Here is a 21,420-nt window from a genome sequence, read left to right on the forward strand (position 1 = left end):
TACTTCTTCTTTCAACAGTGCTGATGAAAGTGAGATACTGCATCAGATTCACAATACAAAATACAAAAGAAAAAAAAAGGAATCAGAGATATACATTTTTTAAATTTGTTTGCCATCATATAAAGTAATTAATATAGATTTAAATGAAAAGTTTACTTATAACATGTAAATACAGATCCTTGGGATTTTAGAGCAAGAGGCCTTCAAGAATATAGCTAAAATAAGTTGTAAGGCTTTTTTCTTCTAAATATTTTAATGAGTTCTTTCAAATTCAAGGTTATAGGCATTTGGCAACATAAACAGTTTTAAATCCAACAGCAAGTGTGTGCTGTCACTCAGTTGTGCCCAACTCTTTGCGACCCCATGGACTGTAGCCCACCAGGCTCCTTTGTCCATAGAAATCTCCCAGCAAGAGGACTGAAGTGGGTTGCCATTTCCTTCTCCATCAACAGCAAGTAATAATCTACAAGACAATGTAATATTTAGGATTCCTTCAAAAATATTACCAGTATGCACCATGACCAAATGCAGTTTGTCTCTGAGATGCAAGGACGGTTTGATATACCAAAATTGACTAATGATATATCACATTATAAAATGAGAGATTTTTTTAAAGATTACACGATCATCTCAGTTGATGCATGAAAACTTTTGATAAAATTCAATATCTTTTCATGATAAAAACTTTGAACAAACTAGAAACTGAGAGAAATTATCTCAACATTAAAAAAGGCTATACATGAAAAGCCCATAGTTAACATCATAATCAAAGGTAAAAACTGAAAGCTTTCCTCTAAGATCAGGAACAAGGTAGTGATGCCCAGTCTCACAACTTCCATTCATCATGGTACTGGCAGTCCTAGCCTTAGCAATTAGAAAGAAAAGGCATCCAAATTTGAAAGAAAAAAGTAAAACTGCCCCTGTTTTCAGATGGCATGCTCATATACAACTCTGAAGACTCTACCAGAAAAAAACAAACAAACTTAGAACAAAGGAATTCAGGAACATTGCAGGATACAAAATCAAGAAACAAAAATCATTTGCATTTCTATACACTAACAACAAACTATCTGCAGATTTAATGCAACCCTTATCAAAATTCCAATGTAAAACAATTCAAAACTGTAGTAAAAATAATTCAAAAATTCATATGGATTGTAAATCAGTGAGGTTCGAACACTCACATCATTCACAAAAATAAACCAAATATGGCTTAAAGACTTAAATATAAGACATGACACTGTAAAATTCCAAAAAGAGAATGTAGACAAATCATTCTCTGACATAACTTGTAGCAATGTGTAAGTCGGTCTCCCAAGGTAAGAGAAACAAAAGCAAAAGTAAACAAATGGGACCTAATCAAACTTATAAGCTTTTATACAGCAAGGAAACCACAAACAAAATGAAAAGGTAATCCATGGACTGGGAGAAAATATTTGCAAATGATGCAACTGACAAGGCTTAATTTCCAAAATATACAAACAACTTATACAAGTCAATATCAACAAGACAAACAATCCAATTATAAAATGGGAAGAAGACCTAAGTATGCGTTTTTCCAAAGATGACATGCAAGTGGGCAAAATGCATATGAAAAGATGCCCAGTATCTCTAATTATTCAGTTCAGTTCAGTTCAGTCACTCAGTTGTGTCCGACTCTTTGCGACCCCATGAATCACAGCACTCCAGGCCTCCCTGTCCATCACCAACTCCCGGAGTTCACTCAGACTCACGGCCATCGAGTCAGTGATGCCATCCAGCTATCTCATCCTCTGTCATCCCGTTCTCCTCCTGCCCCCAATCCCTCCCAGCATCAGAGTCTTTTCCAATGAGTCAACTCTTTGCATGAGGTGGCCAAAGTACTGGAGTTTCAGCTTTAGCATTATTCCTTCCAAAGAAATCCCAGGGCTGATCTCCTTCAGAATGGACTGGTTGGATCTCCTTGCAGTCCAAGGGACTCTCAAGAGTCTTCTCCAACACCACAGTTCAAAAGCTCAATTCTTCGGTGCTCAGCCTTCTTCACAGTCCAACTCTCACATCCGTACGTGACCACAGGAAAAACCATAGCCTTGACTAGACAGACCTTAGTCAGCAAAGCAATGTCTCTGCTTTTGAATATGCTATCTAGGTTGGTCATAACTTTTCTTCCAAGGAGTAAGCGTCTTTTAATTTCATGGCTGCAGTCACCATCTGCAGTGATTTTGGAGCCCCCAAATCACTTTCCACTGTTTCCCCATCTATTTGCCATGAAGTGATGGGACCAGATGCCATGATCTTCGTTTTCTGAATGCTGAGCTTTAAGCCAACTTTTTCACTCTCCTCTTTCACTTTCATCAAGAGGCTTTTTAGTTCCTCTTCACTCTCTGCCATAAGGGTGGTGTCATCTGCATATCTGAGGTGATTGATATTTCTCCCGGCAATCTTGATTCCAGCTTGTGTTTCTTCCAGTCCAGCGTTTCTCATGATGTACTCTGCATAGAAGTTAAATAAGCAGGGTGACAATATACAGCCTTGATGTACTTCTTTTCCTATTTGGAACCAGTCTGTTGTTCCATGTCCAGTTCTAACTGTTGCTTCCTGAACTGGATACAGATTTCTCAGGAGGCAGGTCAGGTGGTCTGGTATTCCCATCTCTCTCAGAATTTTCCACAGTTTATTGTGAAGTATCACCTCACACCGGTCAGAGTGGCCATCATCAAAAAGTCTACAAATAATAAATGTTGGAGAGGGTGTGGAGATAAGGGTACCCTCCTATACTGTTAGTGGGAATGTAAATTGGTGCAGTCACTATGGAAGACAGTTATGCAGGCTCCTTAAAAAATTAAAAACAGAATTACCATGTGATCTAGCAATCTCACTCCTGGGCATATATCTGGAGAAAACTCTAATTCGAAAAGAAAACTCTAATTCTAAAAGAAAAGACCTCAGTGTTCACAGCAGCACCATTTATAACAGCAAAGACACAGAAGCAAACTAAACGTCCATTAACAAGAGGAATGGATAAAGAAGTTGTGGAACATACATACAATGGAATACTATTTAATCATAAAAAGAATGAAAGAATGCCATTTGCAGCAACATGGATAGACCTAGAGATTATCACACTAAGTGTTAAAAAGTCAAAGACAAATATTATGCAATATCACTATATGTGGAATCTAAAAGAAAAGTATAGATGAACTTAGTTACAGAAAAGAAACAGACTCACAGACATAGAAAAAAAAAATTCATGGTTACCAAAGGGGAAAAAAGGGAGGGAAAAATTAGGAATATGGGATTAACACATGCACACTATCATATATAAAATAGATAAACAATAAGGATTTACTGTATAGTGCAGGGAACTATATTCAATATCTTATAATAAATTAAACTGGAAAAGAACTGAAAAAAAAAATATATGTATAACTGAGTTACTTTGCTGAACACTTGAAACTAATATTATAAATCAACTATAGTTCAATTTAAATAAATAAAAATTAATATGGAACCACAAAGGACCCCAGATAACCAAAACAGTCTAGAAAAATAAGATATAAAATAATCCAGAAAAAGAAGATGAAAGTTGAAGACATCAAACTTCCTGATTTCAAAAGATGTCACAAAGCTGTAGTATGTAAAATGAAGGAATAGGCACTGTGAGTGAACCTTAGCAGGCCTGCCACACTGGCTAAGGCAAAGCAACTCTTTAAAAACGAGAACGTGTCATTACTTCTCTCCAAGTCTGATAATATAATGGGGCTTCCCTGGTAGCTCAGATGGTAAAGGATCTGCTTGCACTGTGTGAGACCGGGGTGCGATCCCTGGGTCGGGAAGATCCCCCAGAGAAGGAAATGGCTACCCACTCAAGTATTCTTCCCTGGAGAGTCCCATGGACAGAGGAGCCTTGTGGGCTATAGTCCATGGGGTTGCAAAGAGCTGGACACGATGGGGGAACTAACATACATGCAAGTCTGATAATGTAACACAGGAACCATTCAGCAATGGTCCAGCAGAATATGAGTAGTATACTGCTTTAATTCTCAAACAAGAATCTCAGTACAGACTACAGGAAGGTATTTTTACATATAGAAACAAATGATCGCTGCTATTATCATAATCATCATTATTATTATTATTATAGGCCAAGAACCAATTAATACCTGGAGTCCAGGAGGCACTGCTTGACTCAGTGACTCTTCCTCTTTACCCTTCTGGCTAAGAGTACAGTCTTAGACCTCTCCTGTTCTTATTCACACTGTCCCATTCTTGCCTTATGGTTTTCATCCCTTCATCTCCTTAAATACTATAAAGTTTTTTCCAAGATGTGTATTATTTTCTGTTTTTCAGCACAGATCGGCCATTTGCTGCATCCACTGGGTCTCCTTCCCTGTGGTTCCATTCCCTTGGATGATTTATAACCTTTGACTGCAAGCTCATTTTTATTTTATAAAAGTTTTGGGCTGCACTGGGCCTCCATTGTGGTATGTAGGTTTCTCTAGTTGTGGTTTGCAGGCTTAGCTGCCTGTGGGATCCTTGTTCCCCTACCAGGGATTGAGCCGAGTTTCCTGCATTGGAAGGTGGGATTCTGGTCTGTTTGTTTTGGCTGTGCTGGGTCTTTGTTGCTGTGTGGGTTTTTCTCTAGTTGCAGCGAGCAGCGGTTACTCTCTAGTTGTGGTGCATGGGCTGTTGTGGAGCATGGGCTTCAGAGCTGCCAGGCTTCAGCAGTTGTGGCCCCTGGGCTCGAGAGCACAGGTTCAATGTGGCACACTAGCTTAGTTGCTCCAGGGCATGTGGGATCTTCCCAGACCAGGGATTGAATACAAGTCTTCTGCATCGGCAGGCGACTCTTTACCACTGGGTTACCAGGGAAGCCCCTACAAGCTCATCTTTAGAGAGATTGCTATCTACAGGACACCAGTGCTCCCTGAGCTGTGGAAACCGCTATACATCTCTCCGTATGCTCTCAAATGGTCTCTGCCTGGCCCTGGGTTTCAGAGGTATCAGGTCAGTCAATACACCAATTTCTTCAACTGTGGTCCCTGAACCACGTGGTAATGTGACTGAACCATTTTGTGAGGAAGCTAAGTGACAGGGAGAGGCCACCATAGAAAGGTTCCATCTGATATCCACAGCTAAGGTCTCAGTCCACAGCCAGGATCAGCCACCAGATGGAGGAGTGAGCCTGTCTGCAGGTGTTCTCAGACCTAAGCCTTCAAATCTTCCATCTGAGGCCCCAGACATGGCGAAGCAGAGGCACGCTGTTGCTGCCACATCCAAATTCCGGCATGGTCCCACAGCATCTGTGAACTCAATAAAGGGCTGTTTTGTACCATTAAGTTTTGGAGAAGTTTGTGATGCAGTCATGGTAACTGGAACAGTACTCCTTTGTGACTCAGCTCCCAGCAGATGCTCAGCACTGCCTTCCTGTGTGAGCTTTCCTTCATTTCTGCCACCTGGGGATTTCCTCCTCTTGGTTCCTAGCTCAGCCACACGCCCATAAATTATCTTAATACACTTTACCCCGCATTTGAAATACAGGGAAGCCAAGTGGAGCCTCTTCCATGTCAGCTTCCTCTGCCACACTGGCCAGAAGTACCCAGAAAAAATGTTTCAAACAATGACATGAAGAACTGAAGAATTTAATTTCTTTTGTATGTAAAGATACTTAAAAGTCAATAGGCAAGTGAAACCCAAGACAGTGTGTTTATTAAAAAAACAGATAACTCGCTACAGGGAAAAAAAAAACCCACACATGGCCAATAAAGGTTTGACCTCACTAATATTCAAACAAAAGCAAAATAACATAATGAGCTATGACTTCTGTCCTGAAAATAGTAAAGACTTTTTTCTCTACTACTAAGACAGTGTAAGATGGGGTCCAAGGAAGCGGGTACTCTCATAAGATTTCACTGGAAATGTTAGTGTGATGTATCCAGAGAGCAACCTAACAATACTTATGTCTTTATAATTTTATATATTTGGGGCTTCCCAAGAGCCTCAGATGGTAAAGAATCTGCCTTCAATTCTTCGAGACCGGGTTCGATCCCTGGGTTGGAAGATTCCCCTGGAGTAGGAAATGCAACCCACTCCAGTATTCTTGCCTGGAGAATCCCATGGACAGAGGAGCCTGGCGGGCTACAGTCCATAGGGTCAAATTTTTTTTTTTAAATATACTTTGGACCCAGAAATCCCACTTCCAGTTTATCCTAAAGGAATGATCAATGATACATCCAAATATTTACATTCAAGGATGTCAAATCCTACAATTTTTTATAACAGAAAAGCAAAAAGACTGAAAACAGCCCAACATCAAAGAGCAGATGGTAATATTACCTTTATTTTTAGCTTTGATTAAACCAAAATAATCAAATGAACATAACGAAAGGCAAGTTGTGGATTCATTGAGAAAACTAGTTGTTTATGCATCCACAATGCCAGTCATTGTGTTAGGACTTGAAATACAAAAATGAATATGATGCAAAAGCGTACACTCTACTCAGGGAACAGTAAATGAACGATTACAGTTCATTATGATACACATTGATGATAAATCTGTGCTTAGATTTTGTGGGACAACAGAGCTTTCGCTGACCTAACCAAATTAGGGCAGTAGCAGAGTTCTCCTTTCTTTAAAAAAATTATTTATTTATTGTTGGCTGTGCTGGGTCTTCCTTGTTGTGCGGGCTTTCTCTAGTTGTGGGGAGTGGGGGCTGCTCTCTAGTTCCAGCTCACAGGCTTCTCTGTAGCGGCTTCTTGTTGCAGAGCATGGGCTCTGGGGCACGTGGGCCCAGCAGTTTCAGCGCAGGGGCTTAGTTGTTCCACTGCATGTAGGATCTTCTCAGACCAGGGATTGAACCTGTGTCTCCTTATTTGGCAAGCAGATTCTTTACCACTGAACCAGCAGGGAAGCCCAAGTTTTGTTTTGTTTTTGAGCAAGGTATCTGCAAACAAAGCCCTACAGATTTTGATAAATAGAAATGAACTGTGGCAGAGAAGGCTGGATGCCCCAAGTTCTTTTTCCCTCTGGAGAACAGAGTTGTTCCTAGAAAGTGGCCACCTACCCTTGATTAGAATCCAGGTGAATGCAATGCGTAGCACTTTCTACAAGAAGCTTACAGGAAGCAGGCTTGCTTTTTTTTTTTTTTTGAAGCCATTCAGCTTGTGGGATTTTAGTTCCCTGATCAGGGACTGAACCCAAGCCCTCTGCAGTTAAGACTGCAGTGCCCTAACCACTAGACCACCAGGGAATTCCCCAGGGTCTGCTTCCTCCAAACTTTCTCCTTTCCCTCCCATAGGCTGCACTTAAACCAACAGTGAAGCTAATGAATGGAAAAGCCTTGATCCTAGTACCAATAGGAAAAAAGCTGCCTGCTGATCAGGAACATCTGCCTTGGAACTGTCCTGTAAGAAATGAATTTCTACATTATATCAAAAATGTTTGGGACTATTTGTCATTATAGCTAGCAATACCCTAATACATAGGGCTTCTCTGGTGGCTAAGATGGTAAAGGATCTGCCTGCAATACAGGAGACATAAGAGACTTGGGTTAGATCCCTAGGTTGGGAAGATCCCCTGGAGGAAGGCATAGCAACCCAATCCAGTATTCTTGCCTGGAGAATCTCACAGACAGAGGAACCTGGCGGGCTATATAGTCCATGTGGTCGAAAAGAGTCAGACAGGACTGAAGTGTCTTAGCACTCACACAAATACCTGCGATCTTTTATTCCCAAGGGTGAATATATTAACTCTCTTACTCAAACATGTTCATTAAGCATATACTATCTACAAGTCTATGCATGACAAAAGCGCTACGTGCATGACAAATGCAAAGGTGAACTAGAGATTCTGCCTTTGCAGAATTTCCAGCGCAGAAGGGAAGACAGTAGCCACTCACACAGCTAGCTATAAGGCAAGGTGCCACATTACGGTCTTAGGGGAGCTAAGATAGATAGATAGATATACATTATCTCACATTAGAAGAGTTCAAAGCAGGGAGATATAATTTTCATGAGGGGGTTCACAAAATACTTGAAATAAACTGGAAAATGACATTTAGATAGAATTTAGATCAGCTGAAATGCAGGTAGAGGCCCTGCTGGGGAAGATGTGAAAGGAGGGAGACTTCTTGGCAGTTTGTTAATTAAGACTTCACCTTCTAATGCAAAGGGTGAGGGTTCAATTGGGAGTTAAGATCTGATATGCCTCATGGACATAAACATCAAAACATTAAAAAAAAAAGAAAAAGTAATATTGTAACAAATACATGCTTTAAAAATGGTCCACATTAAAAAAAAAAAAAAAAAAAAAAGATGTGAATAGAGCCCTAAAATTGAGGGTTATAGGTTTGGTTTGGAGATGAAGTTCTGCTTTGTTTTTTAATATGTACTTGTCTGGTTCCACCGGGTCTTGGTTGCAGCACGTGGGGTCTTCGATCTTGGTTGCAGCATGAGGGATCTCCCATAGTCATCTCACTATTTGAAATCTTTTACTTGCAGCATGAGGGATTTAGTTCCCTGACCAGGGAACAAACCTGGGCCCTCTGCATTGACTACCATAAGTCCATCTCCACTGGACTACCATAAGTCCTGGAGATGAAGTTTTTAAGAATTATTTATTTACTGGTGAGAATTGAGAACAAGATTGGACTAGATTTGCAATGGAGATTTTCGAGGGAGAAGAAAGCCAGACTCCCTTAAAATATATGATGGGTAGGAAGATAAAGAGAATGCAGAAAAGTGACTAGAGAGGGAAATAACCCAGGGGAAACCAGAATCGTGCAAAAAAACTGGATCATGTCCAATCCTACAGGAGTTAGTAGAGCAAGAAACTACATACTAATAATACTGCAACACCAAACACATAATCTCACTGAATCCTCAAACCACCCAATGAAACACAGTTCCCTGTCAACTACTGACCAGGCATTCAGACCCAACAAAGAACACAAGCATTGCAGTTAAATGAACCTGGATTCTAATCTTGGCTCTGCTTTTCAAAAGCTGCATAATAATCATGGGGTCATGGAAAAATTAATAGTGCCTCTGACTCTCACAGTTAGTGAGGATTAAAATTTTAAATGCATGCCAAGTGCTCAGCACCATCCTGGACATGTAATAAACACTCAGTAAGTGGGAGCTATTGTTTTTTAAATACTAATAAACACAGGTGTTGTTTTTTTTTCACCACAGCCTGTTTATGAAAATGTAAATCAGTAAAGACATTTTGGAAAGCAAGATTCCACCAACATCTTTTTAATTACATTTGACCCAGCAATTCTGCTTCAAGGAATTCACTTTACGAAACTGTTCCCATGTGTAAGAGTGTTCACTATTGCATTGTTTGTGATAAAGAAAAACTGGAACCAAACTTAAGGATGCTTACATAAACTATGACATATCTATACCATATGATCATACTTCTATATGACACATCTATGAAACATTCAATGAAGCTCTAAGTAAATTGATCTGAGGGGCTTCCCAGGCGGTGCCAGTGGTAAAGAATCCACCTGCCAATATAGAAGATGTAAGAGGCGTAATGTAGGTTTGATCCCTGGGTCAGGAAGATCCCCTGGAGGAGGGCACGGCAACCCACTCTAGTATTCTTGCTTGGAGAATCCCCATGGATAGAGGAGCCTGGTGGGCTAGAGTCCATGGGGTTACAAAGAGTTGGACATGATGGAAGCAACTTAGAATGCACGCATGCTGATATGAAAGGTATTCTCCATATCTTCTTAAAAAGGTAATTTCTCAAAAGAATCCATATGATTTCATTAAACATTAAAAAACATACGTAAAAAGAATGAAAAAATAAATACTAAATTAACTATGAAGTGTTGGAAAGTAAAGGAGTAGAAACTAAGGGCTTTCACCTTTAAGTCTGTATACTTCTGTGCTATTTGAATGAGAAGTACAACTGTATTATAACGCAATTTCAAAAATATAAGAATTTGAAAAAAAATGTCAGAAGTATTTTAGAAGAAATGCCATGTAAGATTTAAACTCACCATTAAAAATGTAGGTGGGGTGAATTGTGGGATTAGGATTGACATACATACACTATACTATATATGAAATAGATAGTATATATGAAATAGATAACTAATAAGAACCTACTGTATAGCTCAGGGAACTCTACTCAATGCTCTGTAGTGACCTAAATGGGAAGGAAGTCCAAAAAAAGAGGGGAATATATGTATACTCATAGCTGATTCACTTTGCTGTACAGCTGAAACTAACACAACAAACACTGTAAGCAACTGCAGGCTCCTCTGTCCATGCGATTCTCCAGGCAAGAATACTGGAGTGAGTAGCCATTCGCTTCTCCAGGGTATTTTCCTGACCCAGGAATCAAACCTGGGTCTCCTGCATTGCAGGCAGATGCATTACTGTCTGACCCACCACAGAAGCCCAAATGATCCAACAAAAATTAATTTCAAAAACAATGTAGATAAAAAGTCAATAAAGATAACAAACAGGGATTCTTGCACTTCAGAAAGTATAATACCCTGAGTGAGTGAGTGAAAGTTGCCCAGTCGTGTCCAGCTCTTTGCAACCCCATAGACTATACAGTTCATGGAATTCTCTAGGCCAGAATACTGGAGTGGGTTGCCTTTCCCTTTTCCAGAGGATGTGCCCAACCCAGGTCTCCCACACTGCAGGCGGATTCTTTACCAGCTGAGCCACAAGGGAAGCCCTGAAAATAGTTGCAAATTTTCATTTATCTATGGAGAAGCTCCACAGTTTCCATGTCTATGACCCTAGGAAGGTGTAGAATGAGATGACCAGTAAAATAGAACAGACTACCTGCATCGCACAAATCTTTTCTAGCATTTTTAATCTCTCCAAGAAAAAAGTAATAAATACACAAACTACATAGGTAAATCAAAAGTGGGACAAGGGAAAATGGCAATGAAAAGAGGGCCAGAGCTATGTGACTAACACGGTTAGCATCCGAAGTGCTGCTGGGGAAGGAAGGGAGATGCCAAGGCAATCGAAGAAAACAGAAACACATTCAACCCCCTCTTCAGTTTAAGCCCTAGGAGGGTCGGAGGGCAAACCCGTAAGGGTGTGTCCACTCAAGGGGCCACTGAGTGTGCTGGCCCAGTAAGCCTCGATGCTGCAGGCAGGCCTCTTCGCCCGATCTTGCTCGCACGTCTCTGCACCGGTCCCGCCCGCAGCCTCAACCCCGGTCCCCCGCCAGCCCCTTGCCAGAAGAATCAGGAGATGCTTGGGGCGATCCACGTGCGTCAGGAGATTGGTTCCCCTGGATGGGAGGGGGCCGGACCAGCTGACCTCAGCGATCCAGCTCCCTTGCAGGACTAACTCTAGGCCACCCCCTACCCCCGGGACGTCCCTGGCGGGGGCTCCCCGGCACCAGGACCGGTGGCACTCACTGTCCCCGCAGCTCGGCCGTGGACGAGAGGGGCTTCTTCGCCGGCCCGGCCCGCGGCTGCGGCGCCCAGGTCTGCGGTTCCCGCAGCGGCTTCAGCGGGGGCAGCGAACCGCGCTGGAGCCAGCGGCGGCCCGGCGCCGAGCCGAACCCTCCGGCCGGGCTGGGCCGAGCTGCGGCGGCGGGGCGGGGCGAGCGGCCGCGCGCTCGCTCGGGCGCCGCTCTTCGGGCGAACATGCTCGGCGGCCGGCAGCCCGGCGACGCTCTGGACGGCGGCGCGCCCGCCGCTCAGCCCCGCCCTGCTGGGCCCGGAGGCGGGTGATACGGCTGCCGCCCCGCCCGCCCGCTACGCGCGCCCGTTGCTAGGCGCCGGGAGCTTTCCGGCGGGTGGTCACCTGAGGGCGTGCCGCGGGGGTCAGGGTGCCGCGCCAGGATGGGGCATGGGCGGCGGGAGGCAGCCAGGACTTACTGGACAACTACTCTAGGGTGCCGCCGCCTGCGAGCTCACGGCTGCAGGGGGTAGGGTGGGAGGAGGCTGCGGAAACGAGGCTCAGACCTGACAGCAGGTCAGTGCGGCATGAAGCTGGTGCCACGTACTATAGATGGAGTGGGTGGTGGGCACTTGCACAAGATTAGTGAGGTGAGGCTCTCTGGGTTGCATTTTAATATTCAAACTAACCAGGCTTTCCAGAGTACTGATGAGTCTAGACCAGCAGTACCTGACTAGTCAATCTCTGTAAGTGACTCAGTCGTCCCGAGTTCCCGTTTCCCTCACCGTGCCCTCAAGAATTCTGCGTTCTACGCCTCCTTTGTCGAGGTTCTTCGGTAGAAGGTTCGGTGGGAAGCCTAGCAGCCTGTATATGCTCTTGCCGAGTTGTTGTAAACCCTATTTCTTGACCTCTCCACTGGGGTTGCAAATTTAGCCCTGGTAAAAGGACTTCGGATTCCACAAAATCCGAAGCGCTGAAACTGCTTTCAGCACACCACTTCTCCGTTTTCATTAAGCTCGATACTAATCTTTCCTAGCTCCTCTGATTAAGAAAACCAACTCACATTACACCTGGAACCTAAACCCTTCGTTGTGTGATCCCAGGGGTCAGGAAGGTTATTAGTCCATTGACTAAAATATGAGGTAATGACAAACCTAGACAGCATATTAAAAAACAGAGACGTTACTTGGCCTACAAAGGTCTGTATAGTCAAAGCTATGATTTTTCCAGTAGTCATATACCGACGGGAGAGCTGGACAATAAAAAAGGCTGGGCGCTGAAAAATTGATGCCTTTGAACTGCAGTGCTGGAGAAAACTCTTCAGAGTCCCTTGGACAGCAAGATCAAACCAGGCAATCCTAAAGGAAATCAACCCTGAATATTCATTGGATGCTGAAGCTGAAGTTCCAATACTTTGGCCGCCTGATGCTGGGAAAGAACGAAGGCAGAAGGGGACGATAGAGGATGAGATGGTTGAAAGGCCTGATTGACTCAATGTGAGTTTGAGCAAACTCTGGGAGATGGTGAAGGACAGGGAAGCCTGGCATGCTGCAGTCCACGGAGTTGCAAAGTTGGACACAACTGAGCTACTGAACAAAAAAGTGGTATACTTAATAGGCTGCACATTAAAAATCATATGGTGACCTTGAAGGGAAAACCCCCTGGACCTACCTCAGAATTCAGTTCTGGGGTTGCACTCAAGACAGTGGAGAACCACCCACTCAGATGGTTAATATCATTAATATCAGTGTATTAAATGTACACTAATACTTAATGTGTCAAATGCTTACTATTAAAAGGTATGTTTTGAGTCTGCTATTGTCCCCCCTCCCCCTTGGCTATCATCAAATGGCTACTTAAAAGGCTTGAGTCAATCTAAAAAGCAAAGCACCTGCAAGGCATCAGGCACTGTTCTAACTGCTAGAACAGAGAAGGTTAAGACTCAAACATGATTTTACTCAAACATGGAAGTGGCTGGGTTAAGCAACAGGTAACAAGTAAATAGAAAATTTATTTCCGATAGTGACAGATGCTATGAAATACAAAAAAGTTTATATATGAAGAGATGTGTCTGGTATCTTTTTCCAAAATGAAAAAGAAGCCAAGTATACAGATCTCATGGCTGAATGTTCCAGACATAAGATTTCAAGTGCCAAGACTCTACATTAGAAGTTTATCATTTGAGGAACAAAAGAAAATATAGCTAAGTCATAAATTAAGGATCAAGGAGTATGTAAGTCACTCAGTCGTGTCCAATTCTGCGATTCCACCAGGCTCCTGTCCATGGGATTCTCCAGGCAAGAATACTGGAGTGGATTGCCATTCCCTTCTCCAGAGATCTCCCCAACCCAGGAATCGAAGCTCGGTCTCCCACATTACAGGCAGACTGAGCTATCAGAAAAGCCTAAGGATCAAGAAGCCCTCTCAAACATCTCCCTGCCCTAATTTCTAGAACTTTCGAATAAGCTGCTTTATGTAGACTTTATAGATGTTATCTTTTATTAAGCGATTTGAGATCAGGAATTATCCTGGATATCCAGGTGGCCCTGCATTCATCACAAGAGTCCACAGAAGAGGGAGGCAGGAGGTTAAGGGCCAGAAATGACGGAAGCAGACTATACTTTGAAGATGGAAGAGGTCACAAGCCAAGAATTGTAAGCAGCTTCCAGAAATTGGAACAGATTCTCCCCTAGAGCCTCAAGGTGGTAGAATGGGTGTTTACTTGATTTAGCCCAGTGAAACTGATTTTGAACTACTGACAATTTGTGCTTTAAGTCACTTAAGTTTGTGGTAATTTTTTATAGTAATAGAAAACAAGTACTTAGTGTAAACTACATCAGGCACTGTGTAGGAGTGAAAAAAAAAAAAAAATGGCCCACCTTAAAAAGTTGACTTAAAGGAGAGTAAGATTTTGGCTGGCTGGTAACAAGCCTGTCAAGGAAAACAGCAGGGGCAGAAAGTTGTCAATCTTCCCCAGGAGGTGGTCTCCCAGGACACTAGAATCTGTCACATCTTGGGACATCCTTGTGTAGCCTTATCTCACCATCTTTGTCTATTTTGCCCATTAGACTAATACATGAAAGCAGAGCTAGTTTCCTTTGTACATCTCTCTCAATGCTCAAGTTACACAGCAAATAGCATTTACTTAGCACTTTGGACCAGGTACTAACGACCTGTCATACTTTAATCTTCACCAAAATTCCTTTATTCCTTCACCACTATTTCCTTTATTTTGCTAAGGAAGGAGAGATGAAGTAATTTAACGACTCAAACTATTAAATGGAAAAGTTAAAGTTGCTCAGTGGTGTCTGACTCTTTGCACACTATGGACTTTACAGTCCATGGAATTCTCCAGGCCAGAATACTGGAGTAGGTAGCCTTTCCCTTCTCCAGGGATCTTCCCAACCCAGAAATCGAACCCAGGTCTCCCGCATTGCCAGCAGATTCTTTACCAGCTGAGCCACAAGGGAAGCCCAATTAAGTGGAAGCTGGATATGAATTCAAGCAGTTTGGCTCCAGAGCCAGCACTCTAAATCATCTTACCACAAAGAAACCCTCAAAGATAAGCCAAGACCAGGGTAACACTGCTAAAAGCCAGTGAGTGCAACAGACAGTTAAACTTTATGGCTAGGGTAGCCAGGATGACCTAATAATAAAGCTGGAGCTTTGAAGGCTACAACTGTAATGTCCTTCAGTTCAGTTGCTCAGTCGTGTCTGACTCTTTGCAACCCCATGAATCGCAGCATGCCAGGCCTCCCTGTCCATCACCATCTCCCGGAGTTCACTCAAACTGACGTCCATCGAGTCGGTGATGCCATCTAGCCATCTCATCCAGTTGTCCCCTTCTCCTCCTGCCCCCAATCCCTCCCAGCATCAGTCTTTCCCAATGAGTCAACTCTTTGCATAAGGTAGCCAAAGTACTGGAGTTTCAGATTCAGCATCATTCCTTCTAAAGAACACCCAGGGCTGATGATCTCTAGAATGGACTGGCTGGATCTGCTTGCAGCCCAAGGGACTCTCAAGAGTCTTCTCCAACACCACAGTTCAAAAGCATCAATTCTTTGGCGCTCAGCCTTCTTCACAGTCCAACTCTCGCATCCATATATGACTACTGGAAAAACCATAGCCTTGGAATGTCCTTACATGAGATCAATCTTTGCATAAGTGGAACCTGGGTGCCCAGAGTTTCATCAATGAGGCTGGTTAGCTTTCTGGTGATCTCTTATAGTAAGTGAAAGATTTGGGGCGAGTTTAAGTAAATAAGGCATTAAGTTGCATTTTAGCAGGTTCTAAGAGTTCACAAAATATTCTCATGTGTTTTTAGTCCTTACACTCCTGTGAAGGCAGACGGTATCCTCCCCATTCTCATACATTTCCCTATTCTCTGGACCCATTTGGAAACTATGTGGAGAGTTGAATTTCTAGGATTGATTGTCTGCAGAAGACCTGTACAGCCCAAACACTGTTTCTTTCCTCTCCATATATCTAGGATCTTCTTATCCTCACCAGCTTCAAAAACTTGGCTACTTTGGGAGATGAGTCAACATCCAAGGACTGTAACACATGCCCCTCAGTGTTGATAGTGGGGGAAACTGGGTACTGGGCACAGGAAGATACATGGGAAATTTGCTGTGAACCTCAAACTGCTCTTAACGTTTTATAAGAGGCATTGTTGAAACACCATCCCACATATAATACCATTCCTGTTACTACTGCAAATCCTACACTGTTTCCCTCCACCCTCCCATGCCTAGGTAGTTAGCCGAACGCCACTTGAACCACCGTTACAGTAACCAGACGTTTTCTTCTGAGCCCCTTCAACCTTTCAGGATACTGGGATGGTTATCAAAGCAGTAAAATGAAATAGGTAATTTCAAAGCTTAAGACTTTTAGGCTACACCAAGAAATTAATGATTTTTAAACACAGATCCAACTGTTTACCAAGACATTAAATTTCCTGCAAAACACCTGATACTCATGTAACACTGGTTGTAACAACCTTCTTAATTGCCTTCAAGGATTCATTGACTCTAAACTCACAGATAAACAGCTTTCAAGACCCAAGACTGTATTTAAATATACTTAACAACTTTCACATACTAAAAAGTAATGATTCTGGTACAATATTATCAAAAGTCACACTGCATCATACCCTTGGCTCAATCAGTGAGGATAGTAAAACTTTTTACTTATATGTATATGTATATTCCATGTTATGCAGGGAGTGTTATTTATAAATTACATCCACAGGTACATATTTTCTTTCTTGTTACAATACATAGTAGAAATATTAAAAACTCACTAAAGTATGGGTAGAAGATGCAAAGCAAAAATAAGATGAAATGCAAAAAGAAAATTGACATTAAGATTACCATTTTGTAAGCAAGTCAAGACCTGAGAAAACTGAATTTCTGCAACATTTTTAATCTGTAAACTGAACTTTTCATCATGCACAAAGGCCTATGAAATAGGCTTTCTTAGATTAGACCCAGTTTGGCCAACTAAAAATGGAAAATCAGGATTTTTTTGTACAGGAAAATCTTAAATAAACCCAAGGAATGTTTTTCACAAGACAAAGGCTGGACCGTAAGTTTTGCATCCAAGAGGCCAGGCTGTTGATTTGACTTAGTCTTGTCGCACCAAGATTTCCAAAGGAAAGATAAAAGTCAACCAAGACACTACATTTCAATTTGTTTCAATTGTTTATTAACCAGAACACAAAAATAATCCTGGTAGATACCTGAAAGGAAGGAAAAAAACCCATTAAACATAATAGTTAAAAATTAACATATACCAGGAGTTATCAATACCAATTGTTCCCACTTTTAAGTAGGAAAAAAAAACCAGGCCTTTTCTTCTCTCCATATAGTCCTCAAAAGGGAAAACCAAATCAACTGTGATCATATTACATGGTTGATTTTCCCCCATTAAATGCCAACTCAGCAAAACCCTTATCAGCATTTAGATCAATTTACTCTAGCATTAAGTAAACTTCTTTCTGGATGTAGTTGCTCACCTTAGTTCATCCTTCTAATAAGCCTGTTGATCTGGTCTTCCCTGTTGCCAGCATCTCCACCTTCTACAAAATGGGTGGTCTTTTTCTTCATTCCACCTCGTGGAGAAGACAATTTAAAGGGCCACAGGAAGTTGTTTGCTTCTTTGAAACGTTTTCCAACGGTATAGATCTCATGAATCAGATCCTCCATGCAGATGATTCCATATTTCCCTGAATGTGTTTAAGATTATTTAAGGTTATTAAAATTGTTTATTTTGAGACTATTACATTTTAAGGCATTAAAGAGTATAGACTGTAACAGAGTTAATGGTAAATCAAGAGTGAAATTAACAAGGAAATATGAGGCTTTACATACAAAGATACAGCTCAAGCCAGTGAAATCACACCTTCCATTTTTTCATAAACAGTATTGGGAATAAGGGAAGGTTCTTAAAGAGTAAGAATAGCCAGGCTATTCTCAAGACACCAAAAAACAGCTTGTCTGATACAATAAATTTTATAATAATTACCTTTCCCCAAAAAGGCAGAACCTACCAAGAGATCGAGCAATCAATGCATTGTCTGTCAGGGCAATTCGCTTTTTGTTGATTTTGCCATAACCACGCTTGTAGATCAATTCATTTACAGACTTCAGATTTGGGTACCTAAATACAAAAAGAAAAACAGGCATAAATGACCAAATAAGACTATCACTGTCAAAACCTCTATAATTCGTTTACCAAAAAAGAAGTCAAAGACACCTACCCCCATGCAATGTATGGCTCCACAATTCTCAGCATATTAATTGATGCCTTGTTGAGCTTCACAAAGGTGCCGTTGAAGATCTGCCGGAGGCGAAGGAGCTGCAGCACCTTTCGAACCTTTGGGCTCACACCGTTGATACTGCAAGGAGAAAACACAGAAAATTCCTTTAGCTTTCATCAAACCTTTTACAATAAAAAGACAGGGAACTAACATTTTGGGGCAACACATCACACCCAAATAGGAATAATCTCCTGTTACAAGACCACTCTTTCCTTTAGTTATAGCTGTATTCCATCACCTGTCAACTTGCCTCCCCTGCAAGGAAACAGTCTTTTGGTATGTATTTTTCATATTCAAAAACTTCCCCAATGCTCTTATTACTTCCTTTTATATAGATCTGTTTTAAGTCATTCTCCAGGACACTGAACTCAAGTGCTCAGAGAATGGACACACGCTTTGGGCACAGGGCTTATCACTAAAATACTCCCCCACCCCATTCCACTTACCATTCAAGTTTCTGTTCCAGTGTATGAGAACCAAGGTCCCCACAAATGTGAAATTTTGCAGAGTGGACAGTTTTCCCTTTAAAAATAGAATGCAATAAAAACTGAACTTACCCTCTGATCCTGATGACAAACGCCAATTTGGGTTCCGCAGGTACATAGAAGTTGCCGGCTTTTCGTGCCATCCTAGCCATTCGAATTTCAGTTCTGTACATCTGCCTGTATTCCTTGTGGTAATGCTTAGCTTTTTCATAGATAAGCTTCCTCCTTGCCTTTCGAAGCTGGAAAACCAACATTCTTCTTATTCATTTGCTTTTTGGCTCCCAAACACAATTAGCAATACCAGTTAAGAGAATACTCTTCTCTTGAAACTTTCTCACCACCATATATATTAACATTCCAAGAGAAAGACACCAATTTCATTAGAAAAAATCATTCTAATAGTTAACCACACTGACTGGTACAGTAGCTGAAATAAGCCTTGTTAAAAATATCCAACCGAGTTTCAATCACAGGACCTCTTCTTTACTGGTGAGTCAAAAAGTTTACTTACCATCTTTTGGGCAAACTTCTTTCTCAGTCGCTTGATCTTAAGCTCTGCGAAATTCTTCCGCTTTTTCTTAAGGGTTTCTGGCACAGCAGGAACCTTCTTTTTCTTCTCTCTGACAACAGCAGACAGAAAAAGAGTTAAAAGGCCCTACATCACTCCCCATTCAGTACTGAGCACGCTCTCAACGTACCTTTAACTGTTCTAGTATGCTATGCCTGTAATCTTTATGTCTAACAAGGGCCACTGTGTTTAAAGCGAGTCATAAAGACAATCGATTCACATTGAACCTACAATCAGTCCCGGGGTCCCAAGACAACAAAAAAAGCGACAGCCAAACACAGAGTCAAAGACCGCTCCAAGACACTGACCCCTAGACTATTAGAGTGACTACCAACCACCACCCCGATTCAAACCTCAAGTTCCACATGTTTAAGCAAAGGCCTGATACCAGGGATGCTTAGGGCAAAAGCCAGCTAAGGAAGAAACCAATTCGGAGGTTCTGACCCTCCCCCCTAGAACGAGGAACTGGATAACCCGCCAACCCCACATATATTCAGTTCTCACACCTTGTTCCCGGTACCTCCAAGACCTCCTCCCCAAGGCCTCCTGAATCCCATCTTAGCCTAAGACCACCAGTAGTGTCACAGCGCGTCACAAACACACAGATATGTTGTCAAAGATACAAGCTACAGACGGATAGAGGGAGACAGAGACTGGAGGGCTCTGGTTTCGGGGATGGAGGAGGATACTCGAGACGACGAAGAGAAACTTACTCTACAACCTCCATGGTTCCAGCCGGGAAAGAGGAAGTTGGCGCATGCGCGCTGTCCACTTAAAGACGGCGAGGATGAAGCCCCACGACTCATAGGTGTCTCGAGATAAGCCAGAAAAGAACTCGGAACTAAGAACTCGACTCGCAGACGCAGAGCCAAGAATGCCTGACTCAGCCTCTTTACGATCAAGTTTCGGGTAAAATATGTATGCGGAAAATGAATACATTGGCTAGACTCTAATCGATACGATGAGAGCAAAGAGTGCCGATTCCTTGACTATTCGGGGTCCTAATCTTTAGGCTGCGTGGACAGGATATGGCTCGAACTCTACCCAGTAATGTATGCAAACGACACGCCGGCGGGGCGCGAACTACAAATCCCGGCATGCATCACATTCACGGCCCGCCCGCCGAAAGGGCAACGCCGGTCCGTGTCTGAAGGGAAGCGCGGCGGTGGTGGTGCCAGCAGGGTAAATGGGGAGCCTCTTGGCCTTCTACCCAAAGGGCCAGCTACGATTCTAGGCTGCTGTCGGCTTTTGGCCGCCTTCCCGGCCCTTCGCTAATACCAGCAGCCGACCGGCACGCCCGTTGCCGCGCTGCCGAGGTCCTTGTCTTCGTTCCTTCAGACTGCAGGGCTGTCTTCCGCAGCGCCTGATCGCCGGCGGAGCCGTCCAGAGCTCCTGGGTTAATGAAAGTGACTTAGACGGGTGAAAAGCGAGGACCAGACGGCCGGAGGAGGACAGCCCGGGCACTGCCGACTGTCCGGCCTGGCGGGCGGAGGTCGGGACGCCCCAAGGCGGGGTGGGGGTGGGGGCGTGAACCGCGATGGGAGGTGCAAGGAGGGCTGGAGGCTGCGGCCACGGCCATGTGAGAGGGGCTGCCCCGCCGCTGCTCGGCGGACGGCGGGCGGGCGGGGGGCTGGGCCGGGGGCGGGGTGCGCCCGGGGGGCGGGGAGGGCCGAGCTGGGGGAGGGCCGATGCCGCCGCCGGCTCTTCCCGGTCGCGGGTTATATATCGCGGAGCGTGGAGCCCGCTCAGCGGCGGCTGGCGGCTCAGCTACTCGCCAGTGGCGCTGCGCTGCGGAACCCGGTGCCCGAGTGACAGCCGCGGGGGGGCGCAGGGCCAGGGTCCACGAGACCGCGAAGGCAGCCGCAAGCCGTGGGGGAGCGCTCGCCGGCGCCGATCGAGTCCCCTCTTCCCGGCGCTCCCGCTGCCCCGCACCCCACTCTCCCATCCTCTCGCAACTTGGGTCAAGTTGACAACTCCCGCGGCGGCCGGCCGACCCGTGCCGTCTCCGCCACGCGCCCCTCACCCGGAGTGAGAGGGAGCCGCGGCGGCGCCTTGGCCATGAGAGCCGCGCGCGCTGCCTAACTCGCGGCTGTCACCGCCGCTGCAGCGGGACCGGCCGGCGGGGCGGGTGCTCCGGGACCGGCGGGCGGCAGCCGGCAGGAGGCGCCGAGCCGGGCACAGCC

General features: G+C 43.8%; 1 protein-coding gene across 1 annotated transcript; it reads right to left on the bottom strand.

Moving 5' to 3' along the window:
- Positions 1-16,902: 16,902 nt before the first annotated feature.
- RPL7 (ribosomal protein L7) lies at positions 16,903-19,979 on the bottom strand. The gene is made up of 7 exons (XM_068983548.1): positions 19,951-19,979; positions 19,181-19,289; positions 18,742-18,908; positions 18,125-18,262; positions 17,915-18,024; positions 17,381-17,590; positions 16,903-17,104 (listed from the first exon to the last, which is right to left on the bottom strand). Exons 1-6 carry the CDS (start codon positions 19,962-19,964, stop codon positions 17,382-17,384), a joined length of 747 nt encoding a protein of 248 aa, XP_068839649.1. The 5' UTR covers positions 19,965-19,979; the 3' UTR covers positions 16,903-17,104; position 17,381.
- Positions 19,980-21,420: the final 1,441 nt, after the last annotated feature.

The sequence above is a fragment of the Capricornis sumatraensis genome, chromosome 11 (assembly GCF_032405125.1).
Source record: "Capricornis sumatraensis isolate serow.1 chromosome 11, serow.2, whole genome shotgun sequence".
Taxonomy (NCBI): Eukaryota; Metazoa; Chordata; class Mammalia; order Artiodactyla; family Bovidae; genus Capricornis; species Capricornis sumatraensis.

Bases quoted from the DNA above. Each gene is read 5' to 3' on its own strand.
- RPL7 (XM_068983548.1), bottom strand. The intron at 18,909-19,180 runs GTAAGTAAACTT...TTGGTTTTCCAG, and splicing joins AGAAGTTTGCCCAAAAGATG to CTTCGAAAGGCAAGGAGGAA. The intron at 18,263-18,741 runs GTAAGTTCAGTT...TTCTCCTTGCAG, and splicing joins TTTGTCATCAGGATCAGAGG to TATCAACGGTGTGAGCCCAA.